The sequence below is a fragment of the Lates calcarifer genome, linkage group LG14 (assembly GCF_001640805.2).
Source record: "Lates calcarifer isolate ASB-BC8 linkage group LG14, TLL_Latcal_v3, whole genome shotgun sequence".
In the NCBI taxonomy this organism is placed as follows: domain Eukaryota; kingdom Metazoa; phylum Chordata; class Actinopteri; family Centropomidae; genus Lates; species Lates calcarifer.
Window position 1 is genome coordinate 10,058,850 of NC_066846.1, and position 19,152 is coordinate 10,078,001.

The window sequence follows — 19,152 nt, forward strand, 5'->3', positions numbered from 1 at the left end:
AAAGTTGGCCATCCAAGGTCAGACTGCTCAAGATCAGTTTGGAAAGATGTGACCAAACTTCAGTCTAGAAGTCTGTAGATAGCTCTAAATGGATTAGCCCCTCAAAGACTCATACTAAGGCTAATTTCTTGTTATGTTGTCTGTTTTAAGCTGTAATGTCATATATTTCCAGGAAAAGATTCTCTTTCTCTCTTGCCAATCCCCTTCACAGAAAAGTCAAGAGTCCCATTATGATCTGGTATGATTGGTTTAAAGTGGAAATGATTACTCAATTAATCTGTTTATTAATCTAAGTAATTAAGTCAGTTAAAACAAACCATGTGAATATGTCAGTTAGGGCTCTGAGAAACTAAAATAAATGTTTCTAACTATTTTATGACATGTTAAGATGTCCAGTTCATGACCAAAATTATAGACTCAGTATTAAAATAGTAATTAGTTTCTGTCTGGTTACCCTCACTATGTAAAACCATCTAGTAAAGTGTAAGAGTAAAGGAGCTATTTTTCCACAGATACATCTAAGCAATTAGGCTTTAAAGTGAAGATTGACATCTATCAAGTGTTTGCTAACATTAGCCACTTTAAGCTACTGGTCATACCAGGCCATTTAAGGCTGTAGCTGCAAATCCCCTAACTGTATTTATTGTAATTATTTATTAAAGTGTTTTTTATTGCTTATAAATTCAACTTTTCGTTTGTCAGAGACAGATTGAGTTATCTCACATTTCAGAAGCTACACAGTCTTGCTTTAAACTGAATAACAGAGCATCCAAAAAATGAACTGTATTTAGTGCTGATTCAACTGATAAGACAAAAATAATAATTTACCCAAGCCAAAAATGTGAAACATTTGCTGGTCTTATCTTCACACGCCTGAGAATGTGATATTTTTTCCATGTTCAAAATTATTGACAGCATTTGAGATTTAGAACTTTTTTGGGACTTACGCAATTTTAAGACGTCAGCTTGGCGTATAGGAACATTTGTTTTGTTTTTTTAAGAATCTTTTAGAGGCTTATTTATCAAAACTATGACAGATTTACAGACAAACTGGTGACAAAATAATCATTCTCAGCAGCCCTTAATATCTTCAAGTGCTATCACTGACAAACACAAAAGAACAGCTGTATTATGGCATAAAGGAAACAACATATCAGCAGCAGGCTTAGATTTCTTCCTGGAGACACAAAGGATGACTGAGTATCCACTTTTTCCACTGGCACCAGACACCTTAACCCTCTGCCCACCCAACCTCAAAACCAAACAGTTTAAGGTGTCCAGTTGGGCAAGCGGCAACAAAGAGAGCACAGGACAGACTGACACGGACTTGGCCGATTAGTTCACGTTAATGAACCCTGTGGAATGTTAAGTCCATTCATGGAGACTCAACAGATAAGAGAAAGGAATAAGACTGTGAGCTAGTATGGAAGATTTTGATGAACTCTAAGCTGACAGCCAAGGAGTCAAAGTGATGTGTAGCTGACAGTCTGTGAATGGGTCAGACTTCTCTTCCACACGTCATCAAATGACACCTTAAGGCCTTTTTCACTGAGGTCAGAAGTGGTTGATGAGAAAGAAAGAGCACATATGTGTCATTACGTTTCATTTAAGACAGGGGAAACTGTTATGGAGAGGGGAAGAAAGGAGTCTCTGAGCAAGAGAAGGAAAAACAGTGTGGAGTGGGCGCTTACTTGCTTTTCCTAGGTCATTTGTTTTAAATGTCTTTTAAAGGTTAACCTGTTGGAACATTTACAGACCCTTACTGAGCCGTAATTGTTGCGCCAAAGCACTTGTGGGAGTAAGAGAGAGGGGAGAAAAATAAAGAGACTCTCCTCCCAGAGCTCAGTCGTGACGCTTGGAGTGTGCTCGACCTCGCAGCTGACCTCTGACCTACGCAATAACCCCAGCCTAACCCGCGACCCCTGACCCAAGATGTGAAACTTGACCCGTTGAACCCCGGTGATTAACGGATAAACGCAGTCATCCATTTATGCTCGTTTGACACCTCTCAGGCCTGCAGTCTGTCACTCTTCACATTCTCCAACATGTAAGATGAAGGGAAAAAAAAACTTGTGAGGATGATGGAGGGCGATGCCAACACAGAGCAGTGACAACTAAGATAGCATAGGAGTGTGGGAGTCTGTCAGTTAGACTGTTTTTAATAACGTGGCACTCAACTGATGCAAGCAAACTCAGCTTGCCCCTGAGCTCACATGGACTTATGGATACACTTTGATTTTAGCTTGGTCACAGTGAACGGAGTCTTGTCTGCAGATTTGAAAGGGTGTGCAAGGAATGATTTCTTCTGAGCTTTTTTTAAAAAAATTCATGTGCATGTAATGGCAGCATTGTTACCTGCATTCAGACGCCACAATAGGCTGGCTACTCTTTCTAGGCTTCAAGGTTAGAGCTGTGTCCTGACACATCTGGCTCGAAGGACCTGTATCTATTAACTCAGCTGTCGAACACACCCACACATGCACACACGCAGGGGTGCAAAGAAACACGTAGTAATCATCTCACATCGCACCAAGGTCGCGTCCCTCATTTCAGCCGGAATGAACGGGCAAAAAAGCACTCAATTAAAGTCAGAGCAAATATCCGAGAAAGTCACACAGTGCGACAGATTATAACGAGGCATTTTCAGGAAATAGGTGTGTCAAATTTTATAAGTGGACAACGCAAGCTGAATAGAAATGACACATGAATAAGTTGCCAGGTCATTTAATTAGACAAATTAAGTTGCTTCATAATGACTGATGAATTGCAGTGTACACCGGAGAAAATTTTTTAAAATTTTAATGCAAGTTTTGAATAGTGTTCCAGTCATTTATTGTTCTGGCGATCAAGTGGTCATAGGGTCAGTTCTGGCTTTGTTAATTAGAGTTTGATGAAATGTGACAGTGGAGAGGCTAATTGGTAGATGGCTTGTTTTTTTTTTCCTAACTATGATATTTCCTTTACATGCCACAAAAACATCTCTCTGCAACTGATATTTTTAATATCAGATGTTTTAGTTCAATTCTAAATTTATCTTTGTTATTTTTCTCTTTCATCTGGCTCATTTAAAGGATAATTTTTATTACAACGCAGACTTTATTTTTGTAAGTTAGACCATTGTTTCTATTGGTAGTAATCACAAAGGTAATTGCTGAGATCTCTGAACACAGTAACATGATTAAACGAGTCCGACACAGCAAGAAACACAAGCAGTCAGATGATCAGAGAGGTTTGAAACAAACTTTCAAGTGAGTCAGACCTTTGTAGGGATGAAAACAAAGGCGAACAGTAACAGTGATTACCTAGATGGTCTATTGTAAATTGACTTCCTGGTTGAACTTTGACCTACTCTACTTGTTATTGAGGGTTTATTGCATATTCTAGTATGCTCACTTTTGGTTGTGCTTGAAAAAATGTTTCCCAGTAGGGCAGAAATGACAGCCAGAAGAGTTTTTGACAACTGTTTTGATAATCAGTTATTTTTATAGCAATAATGCTGACCATTGTCTGGTTTCAGTTTTTCCACTGGGAAGATTTGTGGCTTTTCTCAGTCACATATTATAGTAAACTGAATGGTTTGGGGTTTTGAACTGTTGGTCTGGGAAATTATATTCACTATTCATTCTATTTTCTGACATTCTACAGACAAAATAACTAATTGTGAAAATAATAAAGGTGAAAAACTGATGAAAATAATTGTTAGTTGAAGCCCTCGTTTCCCAAATCTCAACAATGACTTTGCTGAGTAGAGTGTTATCTCACCAGATAGAAACAATAGCCAGCCCTAACAAAGTAAGATCCAAGCTGAGATAAACAGGACATATCCTTTAAGACACCTTACTTAAGCTCTCAAGTATTGTCATGAGCACAGACCTCTCACCCCTCCTTCAGCAACCTTAGGGTGGCATCAGAAAACCTGCAAGGTGTAATGATAAGAGTATCAATAGGGTGATGACCTCATCCGGTGGATCTCTGATTAGGGGGTGCATTGATCCCCTGGGACTTGCTGCAGAAGTGGCCTTAATAGGATCTGATGTTTTTGGCCAGGGGCTCCACACTCTCTGCTGTGCTCCACTAAGGCGTTGCCAGGGAACTGCACTGGTACGCGGGCTGTGAAGTACTCCGCTGGCTTGTGGTAGGTAGGGACTGCTGTTTTTGATTGAAGCCTGCATGCACGACGGTGTGTGAGCACGCCATAAATGGTCAATGATTCAAAGGCCCGTAGCAGGCCAATCAGCACTATGGAAATGTAGGTATGTGACTCACAAAGACAATAAAACAATGTCTCTAAAACCCAATAAAACAGTGGCAGAAGGTTTATCTTTGCTTTTTACAAATCTGCAGAATCTGCTCAACCCCTTGCTTGACCTTCAGTTTAGTTTACTACATCATGAAACTTTGATGCCTCATTCTACCTGGTGGCAGCCCGATTATAACCCTCTGTCTTTTGGAGCTAGCCTCACAACAACATAAATAAAGACTGATACAGTAATCAACAGCAGATGTCTGCAGGAGAGAGAGCTGTTGACACGGTTGCCGTGTGTGAATCATCCCATATCCAGTGTGTGCAGTCGGCTCCGAACCGGACACACGGCGAACCGATCATATATCACAACAGCTGACGTCAGGAAGTCTCAGGAATGAGGTCGGACACAGCCAAGAATGTCCCATTGTTCTGAGTGTGTAGAGGACTCATTGTTGTCTGAACTTGTGCAGTATATCCAGCTCTCAAGTGTCTATTAGTCTCTTGACTGAAGATAGGAGTTAAATCAAAGATGGGGATCTTAGATAACTTGGCAAGGGAGGGATAGATGACTAAGATTTTCTTAATATAAGTGCCAACCACCCGCTTAGTTAGGGTGGAGAAAATGTCAAGTATCAGGTTTCAGTAGATGTGAGTTTATCTAAAAATACATCAGTATTACTATTATAATCTTATATGAAAAGTCAGACCCAGTATATTTGCTTCGTAGTGATTCACATGTTCAGTTTTGACTTGTATCCACATAAAGTGAACAAGACTTACGGGTGAAATATAAATCTGTCATCGAAACAGCAGCAGATCTTCTCCCTCTGATGTTTTTCTGGCATCTTTGTGCGGTCATGTGCAGCTTCAGCAAGAGTTATGCTCATATCATCACTAAAACAGCAAAACAACAGTGAAAACAAAACCCAGTCCTTAATAGAAATTTCAAAATGCAAGCTTTGGTGCCTTTCTTGTCAGTCGTCTGATACATTTTTGGATTTTTACTTTCAGCAATTCTTGCATTTTTGCAGTGCTTTTTTTTCTCTCTTACCGCCGCACTATTAGTTTTATCAGCCTCAACAGCTGTCAGTGACTGCCCTTGCTCGTGGTCTGATTGATACCATCCTGTTCTGACTCTTGTTCCCATGTAACTCCATATAAGGAGGCCCTCAGTAGAGTTAATTTAAACAGATCTGCCAGAGACAGAGCCCAGTGACGGCCCTGCAGGGTTCAGCTCAGCTCAGATAAGATAAGAGTGAAGGTGAGAAAGTCGCTGAGGTGAGATTTTTTTTTTTTTTGGCTGGATGGTCAGGTTGGCACTCACTGGCAATTGCTCCCCCAGTTGCTAAGCTCCTTTGTTTGTGTGTTGCTCTGCCTTTGGCATCAGTGGTGCGTATCAGGTTACATGTGGGAATGAGGTGTAGTGTTAGTTCAGCAGTTCCTTTGTCCCCTGAGTTGTGAATCCACTACCTAATGAATCTGGGAGCTTTGGATCTACTCTGTGTAACTGCATACCTACGGTTTTATTCTAAATTCAGCCACAAATAGAATCAGATTATTGAATAAATAATTAAATTACGCATCCAAATTCCACTATCACAGTATTGATGTTGGTGTGTAGGGTGGAGTTGTTGGATGTAGGTTGGATGCACACAGTATATTGTTTGATTTTGACGTCTCCCGTGCACTAAAGCAATTATTTTCCTATACCAAGCTGACTTCAATTAGGTGATAATTCCAGGTAGGAGGTGTGATTAGTGTCTGTATAGATAATAACGTTGTCTAAACATCTTTAATCTATCTGTTATTTCATGTCTATCCCAGTTATAAGGGAGGATTTCTAATTTTTTTGGTGTTGTTTTGTAAAGCTTCAGAGAGGTTAAATGCAAAAAATAAAGCTGTTGTGTTAATTGGAGACACATGTAGTTTATAGTTAGAAATACCTGTGTTAACAACTCTTTCCTGGACTGACCCCTTATTAAGGACAGACAAATCTACAATTACATGTAACAAATAGAATTTTCCTGTTTCGTTGCCTCCAAAATGTAACCAGATCTGCATTCATGAGCTGTGACAGGACGTCTCAGCACCTGCGTCCTGTAGTTCTGCCTCATCTGTGTTTACTAAATGTCGGCGTTGGTGTTAATGCGTCTGCATATGTTGAAAGGAAGTACTGCTGTTCACACAAAGCTTTTTAGACATGGCATGCAGGGTTGCCAGTCGTTGTAATTTAAGAAGTCACACTGCAAAAATAAGAGAGGTCACAGGTCAAATTGACAACTTCGGCCAATTTACTCAGTTAAAGAAGTGCCAGTCTGCCCTGAAAGTACACCAAGCCCTAGTAACCGTTTTGGGGATGAAAACCATTTTAAGTTAGAAAACAAATAGGAACATGAATTTTGGTAGTCTTTGTGCTAAGCTAAGCTAAGCTGCTGTGGACTGTTCTATCAATTTTCATGTCTCAGAAATAATTAGCAACATCTTTTTGATTATCTGTTTACTCTCAGCCTTAAATCATCTGTTTTATTTTCCAGCTCTTTACATCAAAGAAAATCTGTATTAGCACCTCTGCAGTTCTTTTTGACATTTGAGTGGCAGACCTTAAGAAATATGTTGCCCAAATGCACTCTTAAAGTTTAGTGCACAATAAATTTGTAGTGTGTTCTCTTGTACATTCTCCCCATAGTTTCCAATGCAGTATTTCATGTTTATCCCTTTTCTCAGCACATAAAGTACGAAAGATGAGTTCACCTCCACCCACCCGCTATCAGCTGTCTTGTCACCAGTGTCATCTACCTTTTTTCATCTTCACATTTTTTCATCTCTCAGGGTTGACACTGAGGTTGGAGGCACCAGATGTGTTTTCAAAAATAGTGGTAAATTGATAATTTCTCACTAAAAAATATATAAAATTTTCTTTTGACAAACAGAATTCATTTTACTTTATCAACACATTTTATAACATAACAACTTCCTCGCCTGAAAGCACGTTTAGAGTTACTCTCTTGTTACTCCCCCTGTGGTTTTCCACCTTCTCTGACTCAGTACGGACAGCAACAATTACATTTTCCTTTAGTCTTTTGCAGCTAATATATACATTGTAATTCCCCAGCAGTGTCAGCTCAAGTTGCAAGTTGAAAAGTTCAAATGTAAAACAGAGGCTAGAGCTGTGAGGGAGGATTGCCATAAAACACAGCAGGCCGTAGATTACACAGGAGAACACAATACACTCAGTGTGGAAAGGTATGATAGGGTGTGTGAGTGTGTTTGCTGAGCTGAAATACATCCCTATCACTATCTGAAAAGTCTGTCTTTTGCTGTAAAGCCAGTTCATGCAACTATTTAACTCATGTTCAGTGTCCCTTTCCTCATAACCTCATATTTTACTGTCAGGTATGCAAGGTAGCTATTTATAACTGGTGGAGGTTAATGAAAAATACATGATCTCTTTCTTGTCTTCCTCAGGTCCGAACGCTATTTGTCAGTGGGCTACCACTGGATATTAAGCCGCGGGAGCTCTATCTCCTGTTCAGACCATTTAAGGTATGTTTGTATGTTTTAAATGGATGGGCTGCAGCTATTCTTAGCAGCTTTCTTTCCAACAGTCAATGGGACCTCCATTAATGGTGATGAAATAAACGGCAATGGAAACTCTCCCGCGAGGTTCAAGTGTCTGTGTTCCTAAAGCCGAGGTTCAATCACATCTTGATCCACGGGAAGCTTGTGTGTGTGTGTGTGTGTGTGTGTGTGTCTCATGGAAAAATGGCTGGCTGCCTGCGATACAAAAACAAAGCTATTTGCTTCACCTCAGAAACTTCACTTTGTCACAGCACAAAGAGTCCCAGAGTTTAGTTCAGGTGAATGCATGTGAGCTGCACCGTCAAAATAATAGAATAATGGACTTCAGTGGCACAGCAGCAGCACAGTTAAAGTGAATAATGGTACAATTGCAATGCATCTAATCCCTCACTTAGATAATGTTCGTGGTATGTACTCTGAATAAATGGTTTACATCATGAGTGCTGAGAGCAGTAAATCTTGATTAATCAGGTAAGACATAACAATCCAGTCCATATGTTCTTCATAAGAGCTCCTTGACCCATGGAATAGCCTAACTTCATCACTTGTGACTCTGCAATGCAAAAATAAAGAACTTTTTACTAAATGCAAGTGTTATTATGGAGTATTTTGGCAAAAAAGAATATGTTTTGCAACATTTAGCCAACTAGAATCCCTTAAATGTCTTCGTCTATATATTTAATTATAGCTTTTGACTTTGTTAACAGGCACTTTTCACAGTTCTAACATGTTCCTTCTTTGTTTCAGGGCTATGAAGGCTCTTTGATAAAACTCACTTCTAAACAGGTATGCCACAAGACACTCTGTGCACTGTGTTTCTGATGAATGAGGCCATCAGTCAGTTTCTCATCATCCTGTTACTGTTTGCATTACGCAATCTCTAGCTCATCAACACCTTTAATTTTTTTTGCCTGTCCTTTGTCCTGTTTTTTTTTCCCTCTTGGTGTTATTGGCTTGTTGACTATGATGGATTAGCACTCTTTGTCAGGAAGTACCTGCAATAGGGGGAAAAAAAAGTTTATTTGGGGGAGGGAAGGGAAAAAGTGTTGCACCAACTTGCCTTTGGCAATCGGATAGTGCGCTTGTAGTCGCAGACAGTCAACTCCAGTGGGACGTGCGGGGATGGGAAGGGAGACGGAAAAGAATTTTGAGGTGTCAAAGCGAGCGTTTTGACAAGAGCAGTACTGACGGTTGAGTTTTGCCTCCAGGGGCGCGGGACTGAAAATGAGCTCAGCTGGCAGGTGTCCACATCCAGAGTTAAGCAATTTAGCTTCATGTCAGTGTACTTATTACTGCATTACACTGTTTCCCATAAAGACATGACATGCTCATTAGAAGGGTTTAGGGCGATTAAGATTGAATGTGCTGAGTATAATACCTTTAAAACTAAGAACAAAGGGAAGCTTTTTTTTCCAGTAGTGAAATTTCATCAGGACAAGTAAAATCCTATTGAATGGTTTGGGATTTTCCCTTTTTTGTTTCATTGTGGTTGCATGCTATCAAAAGCTTTCAATCCGCAATGAGAAACTTTATATATATATATATATATATATATATATATATATATATATATATATATATATATATATATAAGTATAAAGTATATAATAGATTGAGGTTCACTTTAGCTTTGTCAGTAAGAATTTAAAAAATAATGATAATCCTGGACCTCATTGTGTTGTGTCTAGGTACCACAGCTAACAAGTTTTTCTACTGATTAATCTGCCAATTATCCCCTAAAATATTCCATTTACAGTGTGTAAGAGAGAAAAATCTTCACATTGGAGAAGATAGAAACAGAGAGTTTTTGCTTTAAAAAATCACTTATAGCGTAACTTTACATCTTGCTACAGTGATGTCCGAGTGTCCTCCAGCACCCTGTGACATCACTGCTGGGTGCTGTTGCAGGTTCAACAGAGTACACCTTTAAATGGGGTTTGAAATTATCTTCCAGGGAGGAAAGTGAAATACAGCTTTTCAGCCTGGTGTTAAGTTATTGCTGATTAATTTTAACGTTGATCAAATAATCGATAATTTGGTCAATCAGTGGGGCTGTAGCTGTGACTGAGGCTTCACAGTTCAACACTGGCCTCCACTTAACCTGCAGCATTCCAAATTTCACAATCTAGAAAATGCAGTTTGTGCAGGTTTTGCTCTTTTTGTTTCGCCTGTTTAATAAATAAGTGAGACACTCAGCAACTCTCTGTGCACTTTGGCCTCTCTTTGCACGTCACCTCGCCCCCGTAGTCCCACACAGTAACTGCCATCTTCTATGTGACAGACGTCAAGTGATGCTTATGTTCAGCAAGGTCTCGCAAAGTGCTGTACAACGTTCTGTGGGCTCTGTTTTAGCGACTCTCCTCCCAACTAATGGCAATGACAATGGCCGCCGTAAATCAATCGATCTCCCTCTCCCTTCCAGTCAGAACACACAGCCATCTCCATATATAGCAAGAACCAGATCTCAGACCCTTTCTATTTATATTCCCCTTACGCTTCCTCCTCCTGACGTCTTCACTTAGTCCGTCTTTCTTTTTGTGTGTGTGTGTGTGTGTTTCTTCTTTTCTCCCCCCCTTCTCCTTCACTCTACTTGTTCAAAATTCCCATAACCCTAGACTGCTTTTCCAGATCACACGCAGCAGTGCAATCTCATGGGAGCAACATGTTTAGAGATTTCGTTCTCTCCTCATCCCCCCCCACCACCCCCCAACTCCTCATCCGCGCACACATATGCTGCAAAAATGTGTATTCTTTGTTCATATCTGCAGCAGTGGTTAGAAATCTGACAAGCGAACCTGCATCCTTGTCTTCTTCTGCTTTTTCCCTCTTACTCGCTCACCTTTTACTATTGCGGGCGCCGTCTCTAAAGTGATGCCACTGGAATTTAAAACAAGCACTGTCGAAGTAGATGTGAACGAGAATACACTGCGTGGTTTTTCCACTGACAGGCCTTAAAAAACTATTTCAACCTCTTGCTCTCAATTTCTTTCATTTGTATTCTCACCTTTAACCTCCAAATTCTCACCCCCACCTCATGCCGCCTCAATTTTTCTTATTTTTCTCTCTCTATCTCTTCTCCCTTTTTCAGCTGTTCCCCCTCTCTCTGCCTCTCTCACACTCGCTCATACGCACTTTCTTGCTCTCACATTGCCCGTATTTGGGCATAGGGGAGCTGAATGATGAACTCTCCTTGTACAAAGTAAGCGTCCAGCCTCTGTTTCTCTCCCCCTCTCTCTCCCTATGTCGCCATGGCTTTATAAACAGGGCAAGAGAGAGAGAGAGAAGCAGAGAGGGAGGGAGTGGGTATGATAAGAAATGAAAAAAATATATAAAAAAATAACTACATGTCTATGTCACTCAGACAGAAATGCAGACTCAGTTTTCTGCCTTAAACCATGTTTCTTTCTTTTGTTCTGTCTTCTTGTCTCCCCAGCCAGTGGGGTTTGTCAGCTTTGACAGTCGATCAGAGGCGGAGGCTGCTAAGAATGCCTTGAACGTAAGTGTCATGCCCTCTCCGTGCTCCTCTCAAGCACCCAGCTCAGTGCTAGTATATATGGTGATGACTTGAAGTCGGATCTTTCTGCCTTCTGCGCACATGCATTTGATATCAGGGAAATCCAGACATTCCTGCCTTTACAGTCACATCCAAAATCGGCAGAAAAGATAGCGAAAACAAACATATCATAGCTGCTCTAAATACTGTGTGTCTGAATGTTCCTGTTTGAGTAAATAAAGCATTTTTCTTAAAGCTTTGCCACGGATCCTACAAGGTCAGGAGGAAAATTCGCTCTTCTTCCACATATAAATAGAAGATATTGATCCAGGGTTTAATTTTAATCTCACTTATTTCAGAATGGAGCTCAGTAGAAAGCCTTGATGAGGCAGATTCAAATATAAAACAGAACCCATCCTCACAGGGTTTTATTCAGCTCTCTTTAAACAAAGTATAGATAGACTGTAATGAACACCAGCTCTCACACCAGCTTTATTTTCCCATTGTTTTTTTTTTTTTTAAATGTGTCTAGATATACACCACCACCACACCTTTCCATCTCTTCTTAAGTTTTTGTTGATCTCTTTGTCACAGAAAAAGATCAGTTCTATCATCCTCCTAAAGCGGGACCGTGACAGCGCGAGCAGAAACTGTCAACTCTCAGATGTCGAGATATTGGTGTGCATCAAACACAGAGCAGAGAGTTGAAGAAAGGATAAAAATTATCATCTTATTATGAGCCAACAATAGCCAGACTGTTTCCATAGAATCGCTCAGTGGGGCTGAGAATTGAACAGTGCACTTGTTTTTCGGGGAAAGCTACATCCCAGGGGTCATATGGAGATAAGCCAGAATTTGCAAACATCTATCTGCATATTGAAATATGGGAAAGACAGAGAAACTGTAGGAAAGAGGGGATTTGTTCCCAGTTATAGTTGTTCTGTTATATCTCTTCTAAACTATGAGCTCATATAACACACTTTATTCTCGCTATAACACCATTATAACAACTATAACCAGCACCAAAACAGTACATGCAGAGGTGCAGAGGAAGTGCTAAGAAGCTAAAAAAAAACCGCCCCACACATTTCAAGGTAGAGATTCAGTACAGTTCAAACTGAGATGCAGCCAGGCCTCATTATATCCATGTACCTTATTATACCTCTGCAGCCTCGACTGGCAGAAGCTGCGAGTGCACTGAGCCAAGGCAATCCTAGTTAATTCCCTCCCCTTCATGAGAAGAGTCATCCCTCGCTTGTTTCAGCTCGGCTTTTGCCCGATCCTGCAGGGACGAGCTTCTCACTCTTTTTCGCTGCAGAGAACTTTACTCTTGACTGCGTTTCTCCTCTGTCGATCTGACCTTCGTGGTTTTTTTTTTTACATTTTCTTCTCTCTGCTGGTCTTTTGCAGACAATCAAATGAGGTTAATTAGAGGGTGTTTATAGTCGCTGGTGAAATTCTCCCTCGCCTTGTTGCTTCCAAGCAAACCAAACAAATAGCAGCTTTGTTTTTTGGATGAAGAAGACCTTTGTTTATGTCACATTCCTTATTTTTCCTCAGGCGAAAGTAATTGAGAAGAAAAATGATTTGGACTAGTGCACATGTGGAGTTATTTGATGTGGATCTGAGAGAAAAACAACCTTTACTTGGCTTGTCATGAGCAATGGTATGTCAGAGAGCTTTTAGCACTGGCATCTCAAGAATTCATCAGAATTTTTTGGCTCACTTTAAGCAGTGATGCCTCCTGTATGTCAAGGCGAACGGGGGGATTTGATGTCGTGATATTAAATTACAGTTACTGGGTTCAGCAGGAAGCATAGCGAAGTCCTTGTGGCTTGCCTGCCTGTGGTATAAATGACATCATGTGCTAGCCAGGTTTGTGTCATCAGGTTGTGATTTTCAGTTGTGGTCGTCATCACATGCTCTGAACCAGAATAACACTGTAATCCTCAGTGAGTCGTTCACAGCGAGCTTCAAAGTCTAAGCAACTGAAAATGCCCCCTCACTGCCAAGATATTGGCAGTAAATTCTGCAGTGAAATGGCGAAAGATGAAAAGTATACAAAGTGACAATTCCAGATGTCAGCCAGGTCCCACTGGGTATTTAAACAACACAAAACAAGGCTGAGAATGCAAAAGTGGAAGATGTGCATGATAACTCAAGGCACAAGACAGCAAATCTGTCACTTGCTCTCTATTATGTATACCTTCGCTACTTCAGTGGTGAACAAGATCACTGACCTGTTTCAGGTGTGGTTGCCAAAGCAAAGTATTACTGATCTAATGTGTAACATCATTAAGAGTCATTTTGTGGTGAACCCTTATCTCGTTAAACAAAGACACCTCCCAAGGTGTTGACTTTTAGCAGCCTTCCAGGAAAACAAGGGATGTCTAAGAACTCTGTAAACACTGTTACTGTTTGCAGTAATTGAGTTACCGCAATACTCAGCTTAAAACAATTGAAACCTGCCAAATTCTGCATTGGAATACCCAGTGTTACAGAGTACCAACTAACATCCTCCCCTGTTTACAAAGAAAGGCTTAGGCTGAGGTGTGGTGAGGTCAAAACAATTCAAGAGAATTTTACCAAACTGTCGCTGTTTTGTCCATAGCAAAGCCTCGCGTAGAGCTACAAATTGGCAGGAGTTGTTTCTGAAGTTCATTTTCTGCAGAGACAGTGTTAGCTGACTCATAGTGGGAGCACTTCAAAGGTTATTCTCAATAGAAGTGGAGGTCACAGGTATCGCAGTAGTTAGAGCCATTTGCCATTTTAAACCAACTAAAAAATCACGATCTCAGATACAAAGTTTAAATAGGCAATAGCTATAAAAAGTGGCAATTAACCTAAACCTATTGTTTTGTAAAATTATCCATGCTATATTTAGGTATTTTGATCTAAAACCATCACCATTATAAAGTGAGGATGACTTTGATTGTTGAATGATGGCACACGCCTTTACTTTAAACAGTTTGATCGCATCTCTGAACTAAACTATGTATTTACCATTTCAGCCTTTGCCAAAATACATACATTTTTAAAAAATATTTTAGCTTTTTGATAAATCCGTCCACCTATTCTATTTTATTTTAAGAGCAGATAGGAAACAATATTTTTGCTGACACATCTTTCCATTTGATCTCAGGGAGTTAGGTTTGATCCAGAAATCCCCCAGACACTGCGGCTGGAGTTCGCCAAGGCCAACACCAAGATGGCCAAGAACAAGCTGGTTGGCACCCCCAACCCCCCTCCCTCCCAGCAGAGCCCCGGGCCACAGTTCATCAGCAGAGACCCATGTGAGTACTCCGTCTGTCCCCGAACTCGTCTTACTTTTTGTTCGTCTGTGCTGCTGCTGTTGCTGCTTCCTTTGACCATTAGTTTCTCTTGTTTGAGGTGACTGGACAGCTGTTTCCTTTTAGGAATTTTTTTTGTCTTTAATAGAGGAATGTTTGTGCTTCAGCTGCGTACATGAAAAATGGAGATTGACTTGGCTGCTAATCACTGAAAAGTAGATTTTTTCTTTTAATGGTGTTGTGTTTGCTCCTTCACGAAACATTGGCATTGTGTGCATTCATGTTAATAATATTTCTCATAGTAATCTGTCAGAAAAAAATGTTCTTATGCCCTGTTTGATTAATGATTCATAAACGGTGCGTGTTCACTGTTAGCCGTTGCTCTAATAATTTGGACCCAAAGCCTTAGAGTCCCAGGTGTGTATGGAATCTGCTAATGTAGCTCTTTACCCTTTTTTTCCATTTAGTTAAATATTTTTCCAAGGGATTAAGGATTCCGCAAGAATCAGCCATTGATAGTTGAACATAGGCCAGCTGTGGTTGTACATTCTTCCTGAATGACCAAACTGCTCTTATCTTGGATCTTTTTTTGCCAGAGAAAGGGTGTGTACTTGAGGCCCCAGTGGAAAATGGAAGGAAACGATTAATGAAACCATGACGTAATCACCAGGAGAGAAATTGCTGTCATTTCCTGATAAGAGATGTTTAAATCAGCCATTTTTGTGATCATGCTTTGATAAACAGTTACCAGGATACACAGGGAGCAGAGGGGAAAATACTCCTTAAATTCTACAGCAGTCTGGTTTTCTCCAATGAGCTGCTGCTTTTTCTGCATTTTTAAGTGTTCACACACTCTGTACCACTCTGCACTGTCACTGTCTCCTCACTCATGCACTATGCTCTTTTTCACAGTCACTTTACACTCGACTCAGTGAGTAAATCATCATATCTGAGATGGTTTCCTCTCATTTTCTCCAGAAATAGGTCAGCTATAGTGATATTATGAGAGTATAATTAACCGCTCTCTTAACTGCGGTTGTTATGCCTTTGAAGCCATCCCTTCTCATATATTACATGTGCAGTGTACAATGATGAAGGTGCAACTTCACCATTAAAATTCATACAAATTTTTAAAACAATAGGTTCTTCATCTGAGACAGAAGCTTCTCCCTTCTGGCCAACAACCGCAAATTTTGCTGAAAAGACAACTGCTGCAGCTGTGGCTAACTAGCTAGCAGTACAGAGCTTAAAAAAAAAAACAAAACAAAAACAAAAAACTAGATTACACAGTGGATGTGCTAATTGTGAATTGGGCTTTTTGAATGTAACCCTATAAACATAGGGTGAGTAGTCATTGCTGTTTTCCTTGGCCTCTGTAATAACGTTCGGTTACCAGCTAGCTAGTAAACGGACATGCAAATAATTGCATGTTTGAGCAGATGAACAAACTGCTAATCCATTACATACACTTTTGCTTTTGTGTTTTTGGTTTTGGAAATACGAAAAAAATCACACCATCCTCCTAAATGCTAAAATAATCTCTATAACTGCTATTACTACATTCTCATGAACACTGCTTCAAAATATGGCAAAATAGAGTGTGTCAGACTAGGTTACGCTTGCTACGCTATGATTGGATGTCATTTTTTGGAGGAGGGTTTAGCTGTTGATTTAAAGAAATTATATGAGAGGAATCTACTTCAGATAGATACTCACCTGTAGCGCACCTCTATGACCACCACTGCCACCACCTCCACCCTGTCTCTCTAGCCACCCACCCATCCACTGGCCACTCTCCTCACTCCACTCCTCCTCTTCTTCTTTCCACAGATGAGCTCACAGTGCCTGCTCTATATCCCAGCAGCCCAGACGTGTGGGCGTCATACCCGCTGTACCCGGCGGAGCTGTCGCCGGCCCTCCCACCCGCTTTCACCTACCCCTCCTCGCTCCACGCTCAGGTAACCTGCAAACCCACCCCTTCTTCCCTCACCACCACCACCACCTGCCACCCCCACCTCCTCCTGAGCCCACTGTGCCAACAGCTGCCGCCGTCAGTCCTGAAATCACTTGTCTGTTCCATCCACAGATGCACCTGAAAGCACCCACCACCCAGTCACTGTCATTTGCAAATTTATAAAAGAACTGAGTGGCTGTAAGGCATAAACGCAGTCATACTTAAATCAAATATCTAGTGGTTAAACTTGTATTGTTTTGAAGTGAAGGAGATAATCAGTTTTGGGGGATTTTTATTATTTTTTTTGCTCAGGCAAACTCATGGAGGCCTTTTTAAATGTCTCTTGTAATGTTTAATGGTGATGTTCATGTGTGATGACTGTGCACCGTGAAAGCAGGAAATGAATCAGCAATTTGATTTGAATTTTTTTTATTGATAGTGAAATTAGTGACTTTATAAATATTTAATTTCCAGGGTGTAGTCCATTTTTGCAGACATGTAATGCTGTTTTACCCTCCTCTTGGGAGGAACTGCTACCTGATCCCATTAACTTCCAGGAATCGAACTAAACTAAACTAATCTCACCGTTCACCAAACCCTTAAACTGCATGTGGAGGCATAAGGAAGGCATCCATGAGTTTGGCTGACTTTTAAGACCTCTAAATGGGAAAAATAGATATATATTCCCTGAAAGAAATAACCATGCCATAAATTTCAAATGGTACGTGTTTAAACAGTAGATGCTGAATAGTTAATTTATACTGATTATAAGCAATCACTCGTTTTAGGACTAGTTTTCTGACTCACTTCCTCAAACTGAAGTTTCTTTTTAAAACTGACAGGCTTTGGTCTTGAAATCCTGAAAAGTACAAATATGTAATCAATATAATAATTTAAACTTTTCTAGGTTTTAAGAAGCTAGTTTGACAACAGGGTGAAAGCACCTAGTTGATAAAGACACTCAGAAGACTCACAGATTTCCAAGAGTAAGAAAATTTTAAAATGAAAAATTCACATACCACAGCCTACAGTTTTCATGAATCAATAACAGCTCATATCATGTCACTTTATTTATCCCAATTACCCGTACACACACACACACAACACTGAAAGCTTCAGCCCCTTAAAAGGTTTGCATCATCATTTGATCATTGCGTACTTAAAGCCCTCTTTTTCCACCAACCATGATCCAGTTTATCGAGGTCTTCTAATCTGCACAGCTCCACTGTGAGTTCACATAAGAATTCTTTATTGATCTCTCGAAATTCTTCTCATGAAGCCTGTTTGGTAGTGGCTGACCCTAATAAGATCCCAGTGTTAGATATTCTGTTTCTAAAATTTTGGTTTACTGATTGATTTTCACACTTGCATTGAACAGCAGTATTTTAAGCTCAAAATGTTAAAGTATCTGAGTTATCTTATGTCTTCTATCTCTGCTAGAGAGCATACAGAGTATATTTCCATATATAATGCAGATTCTAAGGTTATTTCTGTATAAAGGCCCCTAGCAAAGACACTAAAGCTGAAACTCAGATGATGTCAGAATTTGAAATGAGCACGAGTCAAATCTGCCTAGCTGGCATTTTTCCATATGCAATGGATATGTGAGCACACACTGACACACGCACAGAGAGAAAATCAGGCCTTGTGATTTCAGCAGGGGGTTGTGGTTAATGTTAGCATCTCACAGCCTCTCTTGACCCAGAGCAGATGCTGATGTGAGACATAGAAATGTGTATATAAACAGGTCTCACAGCACACGCACAAGACTAAATTATCAAATCTAATTTATGTTAACATGAGCTCAGTTCTCTGGCTTACTGGTTAATCAGCTGCTGTCATCTTTTCTAATGAGAGTACAGTATATGTCGGTAGATTGCTAGTAAATGTTAGAGACTGCTGTTTGCAAAGTAATAGATCTCAGAAAAACAATAAATCTTTCTGTTGTGTGACGTGAATTTCATATGAATACAAATAGATGACTGTGCAGTGTGGAAATTTATAAGACGTGATAGTAAGAGATGACCTTTCGTGCTAAAGCAGTGAAGATATGTAATATTGTAAACAAGGTGTGAATTGTCTGGCTGTAATTCTTGCAACAACTCAGTGTCAACTGTAAAGCTAATTGTGAAATTAAAAGTAGAAGTTAGAGGAATAGTTTGACATTTTGGCTTATTCCCATTCTTGCCAGTACCACTCTTGTATCTGTCCCTGAGATAAGAAGCTACAGTTAGAGGCCAGTTAGCTTAGCTTAGCTTAGCGTAAAGACTGGAAAAAGGAGTCATCTCTGCAGTGACTCTGCTGCATCTGTAAAACCCAACATATTGACTGTACACTTCAGTGAACAATTGAACAAATCAAACAAATGAGATATAATGTATTAATTATTTAGTTTTAGAGACGCTGGTAGATGGATTTTGATACCATTGTACCAAGCTAGCTGCTTTCTTCTGTTTCTCTCCTCCTGTCCAGTCTTAAAGCTAAGCTAACTCGCTGTTTGCTGTAGACTCTTATTTACTGTACAGATATGACATTCTTTTAAAACTCAACAACAAAGTGAAAAAGCATATTTCTAGAAATGTGAAACCAT

General features: G+C 40.1%; 1 protein-coding gene across 5 annotated transcripts in view; it reads left to right on the top strand.

The window, feature by feature from the left end:
• LOC108890910 (RNA-binding protein with multiple splicing) overlaps positions 1-19,152 on the top strand; it is a 36,871-nt gene that overhangs the window by 6,599 nt on the left and 11,120 nt on the right. For 2 of the 5 annotated variants that reach the window (XM_051075413.1, XM_051075412.1), the window contains exons 2-6: positions 7,712-7,789; positions 8,573-8,611; positions 11,259-11,321; positions 14,461-14,611; positions 16,439-16,566. In XM_051075413.1, coding sequence (XP_050931370.1) covers positions 7,712-7,789; positions 8,573-8,611; positions 11,259-11,321; positions 14,461-14,611; positions 16,439-16,566 — 459 coding nt within the window. The remainder of the gene's footprint in view (positions 1-7,711; positions 7,790-8,572; positions 8,612-11,258; positions 11,322-14,460; positions 14,612-16,438; positions 16,567-19,152) is intronic. The other 3 variants (XM_051075415.1, XM_051075414.1, XM_018687981.2) reach the window with 2 other exon arrangements.